The sequence below is a fragment of the Nipponia nippon genome, unplaced genomic scaffold, assembly GCF_047370975.1.
Source record: "Nipponia nippon isolate SJK-2023a ecotype South Korea unplaced genomic scaffold, ASM4737097v1 scaffold_3, whole genome shotgun sequence".
NCBI lineage: Eukaryota > Metazoa > Chordata > Aves > Pelecaniformes > Threskiornithidae > Nipponia > Nipponia nippon.
Window position 1 is genome coordinate 78,977,154 of NW_028262347.1, and position 15,182 is coordinate 78,992,335.

General features: G+C 39.6%; 1 protein-coding gene across 2 annotated transcripts in view; it reads left to right on the top strand.

Annotated features, from left to right (window-relative positions):
• ATXN10 (ataxin 10) overlaps positions 1-15,182 on the top strand; it is a 107,739-nt gene that overhangs the window by 16,031 nt on the left and 76,526 nt on the right. For both annotated transcript variants that reach the window (XM_087765805.1, XM_087765806.1), the window contains exon 4: positions 14,242-14,338. In XM_087765805.1, the coding sequence (XP_087621931.1) occupies positions 14,242-14,338 (97 nt within the window). The remainder of the gene's footprint in view (positions 1-14,241; positions 14,339-15,182) is intronic.

Sequence of the window (15,182 nt, forward strand, 5' to 3'; positions counted from 1 at the left end):
ATTTAGGGCTTACGTACTGGCATAGGAGTCTAACTATCTGTGGCCTATTTTTGATACTTTTTTTTCTGTACCTTATCATTTGGAATGACTGGTCATTCAGCAATGTATTTTAAATTAACAGGAAAGAGAAACAGAGTGGTCAACTGTGGAACCTAAATATTCTTTAATGAATGCCAATATTGACTAAAGGAGTCTGTCTCTTATCTTTTGTGTGTTTCTTTTATTTCCTGGTCAGTATCTTCCATGTTTCCATTTTACTCTTTAAAAAATTTGCATTCTGCTTTCACTGCTTTTTGTCAATCTTTAGTCATGATACATTGAACTGTTTCATTTCCAAATTATTGCTTGTGCTTTATATATGAAAAATAAATATTTTAAAATATGCCTGGAAAGTGTGATGGAACAGTAGATTTTTACTAGACAGATATAGCAGAGCGAGTATCCAGAGCTCACCCAATGCATTTGGGAAACCACTGCTAAGTTTTATTGCCTATAAATGGAGGTCTTTTTTGCTGTCTGAACAACAAGTGCCTCCACACAGGCTTGGTTATATGGATTTGATGGTAATGTGGCTACAGTTAGAGAAGATGTAACTTTTAAATTGTATCCTGGAGACTCTCAAACACAATGGCTACTAAATTTAAACCAACAGGACTAAGGAAGGAAAGTTAATCCTTCCTCTCTTCCCACATCAGTGCCATCTATATTTATCTCTGGAGGAGGAGGCAAATGGTTTTGTTGGGGGTTTTTTTGTTTGGTGGTGGTGTTGCTTTGTTTTGTGTTCGTTTGTTTTTTTGGTTTTTTTTTTTTTGTGAGCAAATACTGTAAATTATTATGCTGCAGATTTGTTATGCAAGTTATATAGAATCATTTAGGTTGGAAAAGACCCTTAAGATCATCAAGTCCAATCATTAACCTATCACTGCCAAGTCCACCGCTAAACCACATCCTTAAGCATCACATCTACCTGTCTTTTAAATACCTCCAGGGATGGAGACTCAACCGCTTCCCTGGGCAGCCTGTTCCAGTGCCTGACTACCCTTTTAGTGAAGAAGTTTTTCCTAATATCCAACCTAAACTTCTCCTGGCGCAGCTTGAGGCCATTTCCTCTCATCCTATCGCTTGTTACTAGGGAGAAGAGACCAACCCCCACCTGGCTACAACCTCCTTTCAGGTAGCTGTAGAGAGTGGTAAGGTCTGCCCTCAGCCTCCTTTTCTCCAGGCTAAACAACCCCAGTTCCCTCAGCCGCTCCTCATAGGCCTTGTGCTCTAGACCCTTCACCAGCTTTGTTGCCCTTCTTTGGACACGCTCCAGCACCTCGATGTCCTTCTCGTAGCGAAGGGCCCAAAACTGAACACAGGATTCAAGGTGCAGCCTCACCAGTGCCGAGTACAGCAGGACGATCATTTCCCTGGTCCTGCTGGCCACACTATTCCTGATGCAAGCCAGGATGCTGCTGGCCTTCTTGGCCACCTGGGCACACTCCTGGCTCATATTCAGGTGGCTGTCAGCCAACACCCCCAGGTCCTTTTCTGCCAGACAGCTCTCCAGCCGCTCTTCCCCAAGCCTGTAGCATTGCATGGGGTTGTTGTGACCCAAGTGCAGGACCCGACATTCAGCCTTGTTGAACCTCACACAGTTGGCCTTGGTCCATCAATCCAGCCTGTCCAGGTCCCTCTGTAGAGCCTTCCTACCCTCCAGCAGATGAACACTCCCACCCAACTTAGTGTTGTCTGCAGTGTTATGTGCTGATTTATGCAGAGTGAGAGAGTAGGTGGTTATAAAGCTTGAACCATTTTACTGTCATACAGAGTCAAAACATCATGAACTGTTAATACATGACATTTGTCAGTTTAAGTTCATATTCCTATTACCTTTTCTTTCAAGGGAGAGGAAGTGGGAGAGAGCGGTTCCTGAAGGGACCCACAGTTCTTGGGCTTAATTCCCAAAAAGCAGCATGAAAGGAGTATGCCTCAGTTGCTCGGAGGAAAGGAGAATTTAAAAATCTTCACCTCCATTTATTTTTGTATTTGGGGTTTCCTTTTGCTTACTGTTAGCATAATTAAACTACTTATGTTTTACAGCTTAAATAAACCAGATGCTAATTTAAACAGACTTTTTTTAGCCATATAAATAAGGGACAGCCCTGATCTTAAGAGCTGCCAGTTTCCATGTGTGATCTTTGCTTTGTCTGTCTAGGCTTTTTTCATGGGGGATTGGTGCCAGTACTTTGCTGCCACTGTTAAAGTAAAAACTATAATTACATTGTCAAAATAATATTTATAGTATTTTCGGGGAATAATTGTGGGAGTGTGACGAATATATTATACTCATCAAACTTTTATGTAAACATAAGCATGAGTTTTTTATTTGAGTTATTGGTGTTGTTTTTGGCCTTTGTGTTTTTCCAATCTGTAAAAATAATATTGGGATTTTCATGGTCTTTGTAGCATTTGCAGAGTGTATGCCCTAACAATCAGTTGATACACTATCTGGTAGAAGTAAACTGCTATTTGCACTTGTATTGGGATTTTGGTTTCATGTTTCCATAGCTTAAGAAAATCCTGTGTTTTTTTTGAGTTTTGCTATCCCCTAATTATTATAGCTCAGAGCATTTTACTACTTTACCAAACAGGAAAGTTTTAAGTAATTGGTTTGTTCTCTTGGTATCATTAGGGGTTGTTTGGGTTTTTTTGTTCCTTTGTGTTTAGCTCATTAGGTTTTTTTAATTTTTTTTTTTGTTGTTTGTTTGAAAGTGAGTCTGAGTGCTTTAGAAAGGTGACTGTGAGCATCTCCCAGAAACATCTATGCTAGGAAGCAAGTATTAGGTTTTCTAACAGTAGACAGTTGCCCCTTTGCTAGTTAATGGTATAGACAGGACTTAGGCATTCTTGCTCCTGGGTGATGGTAAGTTACCAGGTGTAAAAATACTTCCGTCCTGCCCTATACTGCAGTTTTAACTTTACAACTGCTCTGTGCTGTGTTTTGGTGAATATTGCCACGGATCTTTAATGAACTGTCTGTCTTCACAACATCTACGGCAAGGATTACAGCCGTGCAAGCCTCACTCTTCCTAAGTATGTCAACCTGATGCCACCTTCTGTGGATGAGAGGTTCATTTGGTCCCAAAATCTGTTGAAGGCCATGGAAAGACTCTGATTTGGGTGGGCTTTGTTCCAGGTCTTTGTTCTTTGGCCTTGTTTCAGAAACTGCAAAATAGGGAGCCAGCTTTTGCACCTCTTCCAGCTATCCACAGAAGGAAAAGAGCCAAACCTGGACTAAGGTGAGTCAAACCAATGAATTGTCCTGACTTTGCAAACACTGAATTCTCTTTAGCTCATGTGTGTGTAGTATTGCCCCATCTGCAGTGGTTAGCTCTTGCCCCATGTACCGAGACTCTCACACTTTGAATCTTAGGTAGTGTGTACAGGCACAACTGACTGCTGCTGTTATCCTGGAGGGGCTGTTTTTTTCATAACTGTGCCCTGCATGGCTAGTACAGTAAACTATATTTATGTAATACAGCAGTAGCTGTCATTTTGCATAAATGCCAGTGTTAACTATTTTTTTCAGCTTGACACATCTGTGTTTGTGCACATGACTTGGCTGTGACTTCTGGTATTAATACGGAAACTTTACACGTGCCTTAATTTGTTTTTCTCATAACATCCAGAGTGGAATGAGGTTTGAGGAGATCAAGTTCAGATCCATTGAAGAAGGGCACCTTTAGGACCAGGGATGCTATTTAAATGCAACATATTCTTATGTTAATGGGAGGGGGAAAAAGGGCAGAGGAGAGTACTAGTGGGGCTTCTAATTTGAGAATAAAAGCCTGAGGAGGGCCTGCATCATCATTACTAGACTCTTGATACCACAGGCAAATGTAGGTTCTTGTGTCCCAATGCAGTAAGTTCCAGCTTTCTCTGTTTACCCCGTTAGTCCTCTGGAAGATTGTTACACTTCCCTCTTATTTAAAAACCTTTTCCTAACTCTGGTCAAAATGTCCTACCAAGTTTGAATCCAGTGGTTCTTGATAGTATTTTTATTCCTACTTCGGGCTTTATTCCCTACTTGAGTCCTATTGCTTCTGGAGTGACTTACTGATTTAAGCTGTGCTGAGCTGAATTACTTTATTTACCATGAACTGTCCGTATAAAAGTGTATTATTGCAGCGGCTTGTTGAGGTACAGTTTGAACTAGAGACCAGATCCTGCCTAGCGAGGTTCACCTGTCTGATCCTGTTGCCATGGATGGCATTGGAAGCAGACTTCGGAGTAGCAACAAAAAAAGCTGCTGCTTTCTAACAGTTTGGTGTTTGTTGCACTGATGATCAAAACTGTCCTTTCCATAATACTTACGGAAAAATTTTTTGATTGCTGTACTGGGAGACAGAGGTGGTGACTGTGTCAGAGTCAATGTAAATCATTCTGCTCCTTCTAGAAGAGAGACTAACCTGAACTAATGTCCTTAAGTTATAACAATTAGTAGATCAATGGGCTGCCTTGTAGGGTTCCCTCTTCTAGTTGCTGATACTGCTTTTAGGCAGTGTGTATAGCTGTTTCGGTTTTTTTTTTGCTCCTGCAATTTGGAGGCTTTCTAGTACAGCCTGCCAAGATGTTGCTGATTTATGACACATGCATAGTGGTTTTATAATGTGGACTGATACCCACTTGGAGCACAAAGGAAATGGGAGTTTGCTGATGTCTATTTAATTAGAATGGTTTCTGGTTACTTTGGTTGAGGCTTGAAATGAACAGTAATGCCTATATTTCTGTGGACCTTTAAATACAGTGTTCTGTAAGTCCTTTCCTTCCTTCCTTGCTCTTTACTGTCCCCTACGCTACCAGCAAATAATGTCAACAAGATTCATAATGAGGCAGGTTTCTAATCTACATAAATATATGTGAATCAAAAATTGAAGAAACCATAGAATCATAGAATGTCCTGAGTTGGAAGGGACCCACAAGGATCATCCAGTCCAACTCCTGTCCCTGCATAGGACAACCCTGTGTGTGTGTGTGTATATATATCTATATCTCATGTATATATATATCTGTAGATTTAAGATGGTCACCATTGGTTGACTGTAAAGGGGTGAGGGGAAAAAAAAATTCTGTTCTATTATGCATGGAAAATTTATTGCCTGCCTTTTTCTTTTGATGTAAAGGCTGTGGTGTTTTTATTTTGCTCTGACTTTGTGTGCTGAATCAGCAGCTGCACAGGACAGCTCTGGTGTGAGCAGGACCATCATAATTCTGATAATCTTAACTCACAGCAGCTGCTCGGTGGCTGTTTCTAGCTTCCCGCTACATCAAAGGCAGGAAGAGGAACCAGTCTTTATCTCATAACCTGCTGCTAGACTTTGGCCAGAAAAGGGCAGGTATCAATCGGGTTTGCCAATTATTTACTGTCCGTAATAGATCCTGTGGTTATTGGCAATGATGTGCGTAGTGCAGGTCATGTGCTTCTTCCCTGTCTTATGGCTGTGATGGAGGAGAAGGAGGGGAAGAGAGAAAGGATAAATAATTGTAAAGATTACATTATGTTCTTATGGGGTATGACCAGATCTAGGTTGGCTTTGTTTTCCCCAGCAGGGGCATCAGGATTGTAAGATCAAGGTGGGAAGAATGGGGCAAACAAACCTTTTAATGCAGAGAGCTTCCTAAAGATAGAGCATCCTAAATTCATTGTAGGGAGAAGAAGCTTAGCTGTTTTCACATGTACTGAGAGGAAACGCCCCTGCTAAAGGGTCTCCCATGGAGGCCCCAGAGTGTTATAGTTCTTCCTCCAGGGAAAGTGAAGTTGGAAGGGGGTGGAAAGGAACTGGAGGAAGATCCAGGCAAAAAGAATAACGTGAGGCATCTGCTAAACTGTCACCTGTTTGGATCAAAATCCAAGTAGATATAATTACGTAAAAGTTCACCATGGCATTCGTCCAACCTTTTGATTATCATTGCCATGACACAACTTCTAGACTCTCCAGTTACATGAGCATTGTTCTGGTGGAGAAGGAGGAGGCCATCTGTAACTGTGGATTTCCAGACACAAGCTACAAGACTTTCTTTCCATTCTGTAGTATCCTTTTTGCTAGCATGTTTGGGCTGGGAGAGAAATGCCTCGTGCCTATCCTTCACTTCACAGTGAGAATTTTAGGGAATATTGCCTGTGTAGAAAGGAAAAGTTCCAAGATTTGTACCAGGAGACATCAAGATCTTTCCCTTTCTTCCATCCTCCGGACATATATCATGTGTGATACGGAAGGGACCATAACAAGGCAATGAGAAGAGGCAAGCTACCTTTATAGATGTACAAAAATAAATAAAAATAAATGGTAATGCCCCAAAACATGGACACTAAAACTGTTGCTGTATATTAATGTGGATATGCAAGTAAAAATACCAAATGTAAGCTTACTTGTTGATCTCTGTCTATTGCAAAAGGACCATGATCCATTATTAGCCAGATAGGAATATAAATGGTCCAAGGAAAAAAGAAAGTGTCTGATATCCTTTCCACAGACTTACAGAAAAAGATCATTTAGCTTTTCTAAGGAAAATCTAAGCACTTCAGTGGAAATTTTGGTTTAAATGAATCAACATCCACAGTATGCCATCAAAAATAATTGGAGAAATTTGCTCGTAATCTTGGTTAGTATTTTACATGTTAATAATTTTCTTTTTTCCTTTTTTTTTTTTAAGACCTGTACAAGGTATCATGTAGTTGTGTGTCATATGGTTAGATACCACGAATAACGCATAGTGGGTGGCCAGTCCTTTTTGTTATTTTTCTTGGTTTCCTGGCATGGTTTAAGTCCAAGTTGAGACTCCCCAGTACTTCAAACTTGCTGATTTTGCTAGAGCAGGGTCTTTAAAGAGACATTGTCTGTTAGAGTTAGGCTCCACTTTTAGGTTGATTCAAGTAAAAGATTTTACATCCTAACGCATGCAGGAAGCTTATAAATGCAGTTCCCAAGTCTGTAAGCACTTACACGTGTTTTACTTCACATAGGAGAGTAATCTCAGGCATGTGTTTTTGCTACTTGGGGGGATATAACAGGAGTCCCATTTATTATGCCTTTAGACTTTAATAGATAATTTATTAAAGAAATGAACACACTTACGATGTTTACTTTCTAAAAATAAAATGATGCAATTAAAATACCAGAAGATAAAGAGAACAGTCCTGTTACTGTATTTAATAAGTGTTGCTAATGCTGTATGAATCAAAATTGGTATGAAACTGATCTCATGTCAGGCAGTGGGCTGTCAAACTGACTCTTTTCCTAGTAAATGAACAAATTTGTTTGAATCTACCATTATGAGATCTCATTAGAACTTAATTTGCATCAGAGGCCAATTTGAGTGGTCTGATGGTTTCTTCCAGCTCCTGTCTAATTCACTTGTAACTCCACATTTTTAATAGTGTGGTGGGGATTTTTCTTGTCTTTAAGTCAAGTTCTCCTTTCTAGTAAGAACAAAGTGTTGATATTTTGCCTAGACGTTTATCTTCCAAGGACAGAATGGTTGTCCAGTCACTGCACATAGTGTTCTATTAATATTAGAGTTGGCATTTCTGAAGGGAAAGGAAAAAAAATAGGAGTGTTACTTTCTTTTGGAGGTGGAGGAGATGAGGAGTGGGAACAGAAACTTATTAAACACAACATTCTTGGTATTCCACAGATGGTAAAAACGACTTACTAGTCTGCACTGCAGCAAGTGCAGTATGATCAAGGCGGAAATATAATCGGTAGCTAGACGTTCATTTTATTTACAGAAATAAAACACTAAGCACTATTTTAATAACTTGAAATGACAGAGCCCATATATGTATTGTACATTCAATTCGAGTAGTCTAGACAGACTGTTTTCCAAGGAAAATACATTTTCATCAGTATTTGTGGTATGATTCATGGTGGTGAAGAGGCAAATAACTCTTTTTATGACTGGAAGTTGCTTTAACTTGCAGCCACAAGGAAACAAGTCAATGACCGGATGATAGTGGTGGAAACTAACATTTTAGAGTAATAGAGGTCTACACCTTATGCTGAGTTCAAGGTTTTATTTTTTCAGGGATGGCAATATATCACAAAACATTCTGCCATTGTTTACAAACAGCCAAAGGTGGTCTGTGTAATGGCTCGCAGTCCACAATTTAGATTTGCAAAGTTCACAGGCGACTTAAAAGGTATGCAGGCTGTTGGGAGGCTGTGATTTGGTCCAAGTAGTTTTAAACCTTTGTGCATGCCCCCAGCACAGGGGGCACACCAGCTATATCTTTCATGCATAGTTAATGGTTAGCATTAAAGAGAGATATGTAAGTTTGCTAGTCTTGTGTTTGCAGTCTGGCAAGTGATGCTGTACAGCTTCATACATGCTTTGATAAGATTTATTTTATATGTCTATGTAACTCCAGTAAAGGCAAAGGATTGTACTTACAACTATCTCTGTGCTGTCTGTCCCAGATAAAAAGAATGGAAATACCTTCTTATGACTGTTGTAAGCCTCTGCAGCTGAGGTCACGGTTTTTCAAAGTGATTGGTGAGCAAGTTCACAGGCTCCTGTTCTTGATGAGAGAAATCGTAGTAGGAATTTGAAAGATAAGTCTGATTGTCCACCAGGAAAAAACCTCATATTCGGTAAGGAAGATGTAAAATGTATATGAATATAAACATTTAAATAATATACACTATAGCAAAATATGTTACATAATAACATAATGGTTGTGTGTAGCAATCTAATCAGGAAAGATACTGGGGGGGAGAAATTGCAGTTAATCTTCTTGATAGAGGTTTACCAGCAATTAACTCTTCTGGCTATAGTACTGGAACTTTAATACATTTTTTGGAAGTATTGTCACCTAACTGTGTGGAGCAGAAGGAAACAATGTATTGCATTTTTCAATCATAGTGCTTAAAATCTTTGCCCTAATAACTTTAAGGATTTAAGTTATCATCTAATACACAATCTGATTCTACAAATGACACTGTGAAATTATGTTTTCATGAGGAGCATGATGCAGGATCAGGTCTGTGAAAGATTCATGTGTGTCCTTCAGACCGTCTGCATAGTACTGCAATATAATTGTTAAATGAAAAGCGTGTGCTAGAGCATGGTTCAGTTATTGTGTGATCATAAGAGACTGAAAGGAACAAAAGGAGCTGTGATCTTGAAGGTACTGAACTGCTGGAGTGCCTTTAAGCCATCCTCATGCAGGGCCGTAAAGTAGTATCAGCTGCCTCACCTTTTGCATGGGTGGCATTGAGTAACTCTAAAAGATCAGTTTACATGCAGACAAACATTTAGGTACCAAAATTCATTAGGAGGAGTCAGTGTTTCCCCTTGTACACATTGCCCTGTTGTGTAAAGAGGTTTTTTTTGTAGAACCTAGGAAATTCTCCATAACCCATTGCCGGCTGGTTGTGAAAGCAACGTGTAATCTGAGTATTTGTATTTGCTAAAGAACATCCTGCTTTTATAGGAACCATTGAAATCTCAATAGGGGGAAAAGTTTTTTCAGCTCTAGGGTTGATCTGTGTATCAGAAGTTACATCTTAGTACATGTAATTTCACAGTGGTTGACCATCAGGTTAAAAATAGTCTTGTTGACCACACACAGAGTAACATTTTTAAAATTAAAATTTGGCTGTGCCGATAGCTACAGAATTATTTGTTGACGTCAGTGCTTATAGACATCAGCAGCTAGGGGGTGGGCTTAAGATGTTAAATAAATCAGTCCTGTGGAAAAGACATACTTTTTTATAATTGTGTTTCCCGAATACTAGCTAATGCAGCTGGAAAGAGTGGTTGACAGTTATTTTTAGCTTCATAAAGATCTGTACATTTTCAGGGAAAAGGTGAAATAGTCTTTCTTTCCCTCTTTCCCTCTTTCCCTCTTTCCCTCTTTCCCTCTTTCCCTCTTTCCCTCTTTCCCTCTTTCCCTCTTTCCCTCTTTCCCTCTTTCCCTCTTTCCCTCTTTCCCTCTTTCCCTCTTTCCCTCTTTCCCTCTTTCCCTCTTTCCCTCTTTCCCTCTTTCCCTCTTTCCCTCTTTCCCTCTTTCCCTCTTTCCCTCTTTCCCTCTTTCCCTCTTTCCCTTCTTCCCATTTTCAGAAAGCACATGACTTATTGAATGGATGGCAAAATGGTTTCAGCTGGTATACTGTGCAATGAAGTCTGTCTTAATCAGCTTCTAGATTTTCTTGCTTTTGCTGTAAGAACAATGAAATTGTTGGAGAGGAGAAAAGCAGTATCTGTATTGTACAGATTTCTAAGCATAGTTGAATCGTATGTTGCAGCAGTCAAGTCCAACAGAGGTAAAACAAAAAAGAGAAATGTGCAAATTGAATGATAAGATACTTCTATAGTTGGGAATGCAATGCTTCACTTTTATTGTAGCATTTGCATTTTTTTAACACATGCATACCTTGCTGTGAATTAACAGCTCTAGTTGGATTTTTTGAGGGTTTCTTTTTTAAAGCATAAATACTAAAGTATAGACTTCCAATGCTCATATCAAAATTCACTGTCACTTGGTAGCTTGGTACTAGGCTAGTACCTTTTGTCTGGAATCATCTTTGGAGAGAAACACTGCATATGGGACTTTTGCATACTCCAGGACCGCCAGGTGCTCCTGTGGGGTTTTGCAGGGCAGTGTTTGTTTGGGTTTTTAAGCATAACCATGCAGGTACTACTGTGATGTGATTCAGAGAACAACATGCTGTGATGAGCTAGTTGTGGTGCTGTAATGACTTTTAATGCTGTTTGCCCCTCTTCATAGAATCGTAGAATCGTTTTCCCATCTGTGACTGCTGGACATGGCACATAGAATCATAGCATGGTTTGGGTTGGAAGGGACCTTTAAATATCATCGAGTCCAAGCTGCCTTCTGTGGGCAGGGACATCTTCCACTAAACCAAGTTGCTCAATGCAACTTGGTTTAGGTTGCGTCCAACCTGACCTTGAACACTTCTAATAATGGGGTATCCACAACTTCTCTGGGCAACCTGTGCCAGTGTCTCACCACCCTCATCATAAAAAATATCTTCTTTATATCCAATCTAAACATACCGTATTTCAGTTTAAAACTGTTGCCCCTTGTACTGTCACTATAGGCCCTTGTAAAACATCTTCCTCCATCTTTTTTATAAGCCCCCTTTATATATTGAAAGTCTGCAATATGGTCTCTTGGGAGCCTTCTCTTCTCCAGGCCAAACGACCCCAGCTCTCTCAGCCTTTCTTCATAGGCGACATGTTTCAGCCCTCTGAGCATTTTCATGGCCCTCCCCTGGACTCGCTCTAACAGGTCCATGTCTTTATTGTGCTGAGGACCCTAGAGCTGGACGCAGTGCTCCAGGTGGGGTCTCACTGTGTAAGTCTGTCCAGCTTGTTGGTGAAGACCCTCTTGTCCCACTTGGTCAGGTGAATCTTATCAGCTCCTAGCAGACCCGGCTTCTCAAAGGTAGGTCCGTGATCATGGAAGCCAAAACATAAGTATTCACACTCCAGTACATGAACCATATTTGGCATATGTCATTGGCCTGGCATCACACTAAGTAGTCCGAAATTACTTATTTTTTTTGTAATATGAATTACATTCTTTTTTTGTAGGGAAAAGGAGTTCAGGCACTGCAGAAGCAGTGCAGCAGTTGCAGTGTAGTCGTGAGAGAGCACATGAATTGACTGGAGAGATTGTGAGCTAGGTCCTGTCGCGTCTAATCCGTACTCCTGGTGTAGCTCAATTACCTCAGGTGTTTGTAGAGTCACATCTTTCTTTTGAATTGCTGAGATTCATCACATGAAATTACTTGCATAGGGAAATGTTGCGTTATCAAGACATCCTCTTTTTCTGCTTAGTTGTGATTAGATACAGTTTCTTTTGTCTCACAGGTTATCTGCTTGCCCATATATTGATTTGTGTCCTCTAATTAAAAGCAAAATGTTAACCATTACTGGTTAAAAACAAGCACTTACAAATAAAACTGTTTTTTCCATGGTACATGCACAGAATCATGATCTTTTCCTGGATCCTTCTTGCTTGTTCAGGACATCATGATTCAACAAGGACAGTGTTGGTTGCTTTCACAGATGTTAAAACTCCATGTGTGATTAATGGAGAATGTGTAGATACTTATTATTGTACTGCGATTGTGTTGATAGCATTTCATCACTGTTACAGTAAGAATGGCAACTTTTAAAAGATCTTTAACTTGTTTTTCCCCTAGTCTGTAGTATTTTTTTGACAACTGTCCTGGTTTCAGCTGGGATAGAGTTAATTTTCTTCTTAGTAGCTGGTATAGTGCTGTGTTTTGGATTTAGTCAGTCAGATTTGCATCAGTCGGGGGTGGTGAGCAATTGTGTCGTATATCACTTGCTTTGTATATTATTATTGTATTGTATTATTATTACTACTACTACTATCATTCTATTTCATTTTACTTCAATCATTAAACTGTTCTTATCTCAACCCAGGAGTTTTCTGACTTTCACCCTTCCAATTCTCTCCCCACCCCACTGGGGGGGAGTGAGTGAGCGGCTGTGTGGTGCATAGTTGCTGGCTGGGGTTAAACCACAACAACAGCTTAGTCTCTAATGACCAAAGTGTAACTGATAGCTGAAAAGGGTCAAGCAAATTTCAGGTAAACATTGGAGTATAGTTAAACAACCTTATGTCTCTTTGAAAGATCTTTCTCATAGTAGAGTAGGTAAGGAGTTCACCAAGTGAAATAATACTCTATTCCTAGAAGGTACTGCCTCGTTAGTTTTTTTCTAGCAGGGAAGTATTTCCATAAAATGTCTGCTAGAAAAGTAGCGTGCCCATGCTTGCTGTCCTTCAGAAAAATTCTGAGTCAGCAGGATGGGAACCAGATGGATGGGAGAAGTGGAAGCATAATGATGGGCAGAAAATAATAAAAAAGTGCAGATGTGCAGGGAGAGAGAACAGATCTTAAGAACTAAAACATAAAGGAGAAGACGATTCAAAATGCACTATGGAGAGGACATATATATCTTGGGCTTAAAAAATATATATGGAAAAAAAAGTTACTGTTCTCTCAGCCCAAGTGACCTCATTTGAGACTTGCTTTCTCTTTGTTCCCAAGAGGACATATGCCCAGACCTCTGTAGGAAATCTGGCTGCCAGCTGGCACAGCACCTTTCAAAGAGACCTAATTTTATATTTTCAGAACCTGGCAATATGAGCCACCTCCATCTGTAACAGGCTGCTGTTTGTAGTATCTGGTAAACTGCATTTTAACATTTAATTTTAAGTTTCTTCGCCAACCTATTAATAAGGGCCAGGCTATTGAGAGCTGTCAATAGGGCCAAAAAAAGTGTTTTGATTTTGAGATCTGTGGGTTCATGCTTTTGTTTTTCATGAATTTACATCTTTTGGCAGGCTCTAGGATAGTAACTTGTATGATGAAATATCATGTCTCCATATTTTAAGTCTGTATTGAGAGGAGGCTGGAATAAATCCTTTGTAATAGTAGTAGAAATCTGCCGTATTAAATTCAGTGTTAAAATTGGAGGCAAAGTACTTGGAGTACTGGCTTTAATTTTTCTGGGATAGAAATCAGAAAGTATTGAGCACATCATCATATTCTATAATGATTTGTCCAGCTAAATAGAATTTAACGTGGGTAGCGACAGAGCAAGTTCAGTTCTCTTGCTGTGGCTCTACCTGCTGCAACAAAATTTCCAAGCCCTCTCTGGCCAGCTTGGGGAGGGTGCCTGGGGAGCTCTCTTAGTAGCAGGCAGAGCTGCTCTTGCAGAGTTCAGGTGATGACAGGCAGCTTATTTGAGTTAATTTAATATGAGGAAGAAAGCCACCTCAGATCCCGAAGAGGCAAAAATGGCCACTGCCATGTGGCAGCCACTGGTTCAGCATGGGTCTGCTTCAGTTTGTCCTAACTGTAGCTCCAGGCTTTCATTGATTTCAATCTGTCTTAAACCTTGGCACAATCAATTAGTTCTCGTAATCACTAGTAACCAATGTTTGATATTCATATAAGTCTGAGGAAAAAAATTGATTTGTTTTGGGTATAATTCCAGAATACTTTGTAAAATTATTTGCATTAGAAGAGAAACCAGATATTTATGTACAGTAACAGTGAAATACTGCACCCAAAGCTTAACTGAGATGGTTTCTGTAGTGTATAGCTGTAATGTTGAAAAGTTTGTCATTTATATGAAATTTATTAGTATTTCTTTGAATTCCTGTTAATATATTTTCTGGGTTTTTTTCAGCTCTTCGTTGTAGCCTCCAGTTTCTTGGAAACATTGCAGCAGGAAACGGAGATTCCCAGAATAGCATTTGGAAGTGTGCTTTCCCAGATCTGTTCTTGTAAGCATGGATGCGGGTTTTTTTTATAATGTAATTTCTGTGGTTATATTCAAATCTTTTGTACATGATAGTTGTGCCTCTACTAGCACTATGAAGCTTTGAAAAATAACTTTGGGGAGAATGGGACAGTTGAGACCATATCCTGTAGATGTTTTTTTTGTTAGTCAACCGCAGGGGTCAGGACTTTTAAAAACCTGCTTGTTCTAAACTAACAGTAAATTGATTTTAACAGAAACCGGAAGAAAACTATTTCAAATTATGAGCTTCAAATGTAAGCTTTATTTCAGAGGTGTTTTCAAGTAGTTATACTAATTTCCAAGAAAAGAGCTTTTTCTTTATTCACTTTGCTGCTGTGCAGACCTGTCAGTATTTGTGGATCAGACAGAATCTACAAAAATGATGTAATCTTTGCATCTTCCAATCCTTTTGCCCCCCTCCTAACCTCACCAAAATACCTTCCTGGAGGTTTGATGACATATATGTAATGAAATGTTATATAAACGATTTTATGCAGACACATGACAATATTGTTGATGTGTTTGGCCACATTTTTTGTAGTGAGCTAGTAACAAAGGCACATTCATTCAATTTGATACTCATTCTGAGTGTTTCTGGAGCCCACTTGTCAGCACTGGATGTAGAAAGACTTTATGGTAATAGCAGCAGATAATTATTATGGTTTCACCCAATTTCTAGATCTCCAGTTAGCTCCAGTTTAGCATTAGTTTTGTAAGTTGCATATAAGTTTGACCTTCAGCTGGGAGTCGGATGTTTTTCTTTGCAGATGACTTCTGTCCCTCTTAGGCAATGACAAACTCATGTTTCTCTAAAAGACAGCAAAGAA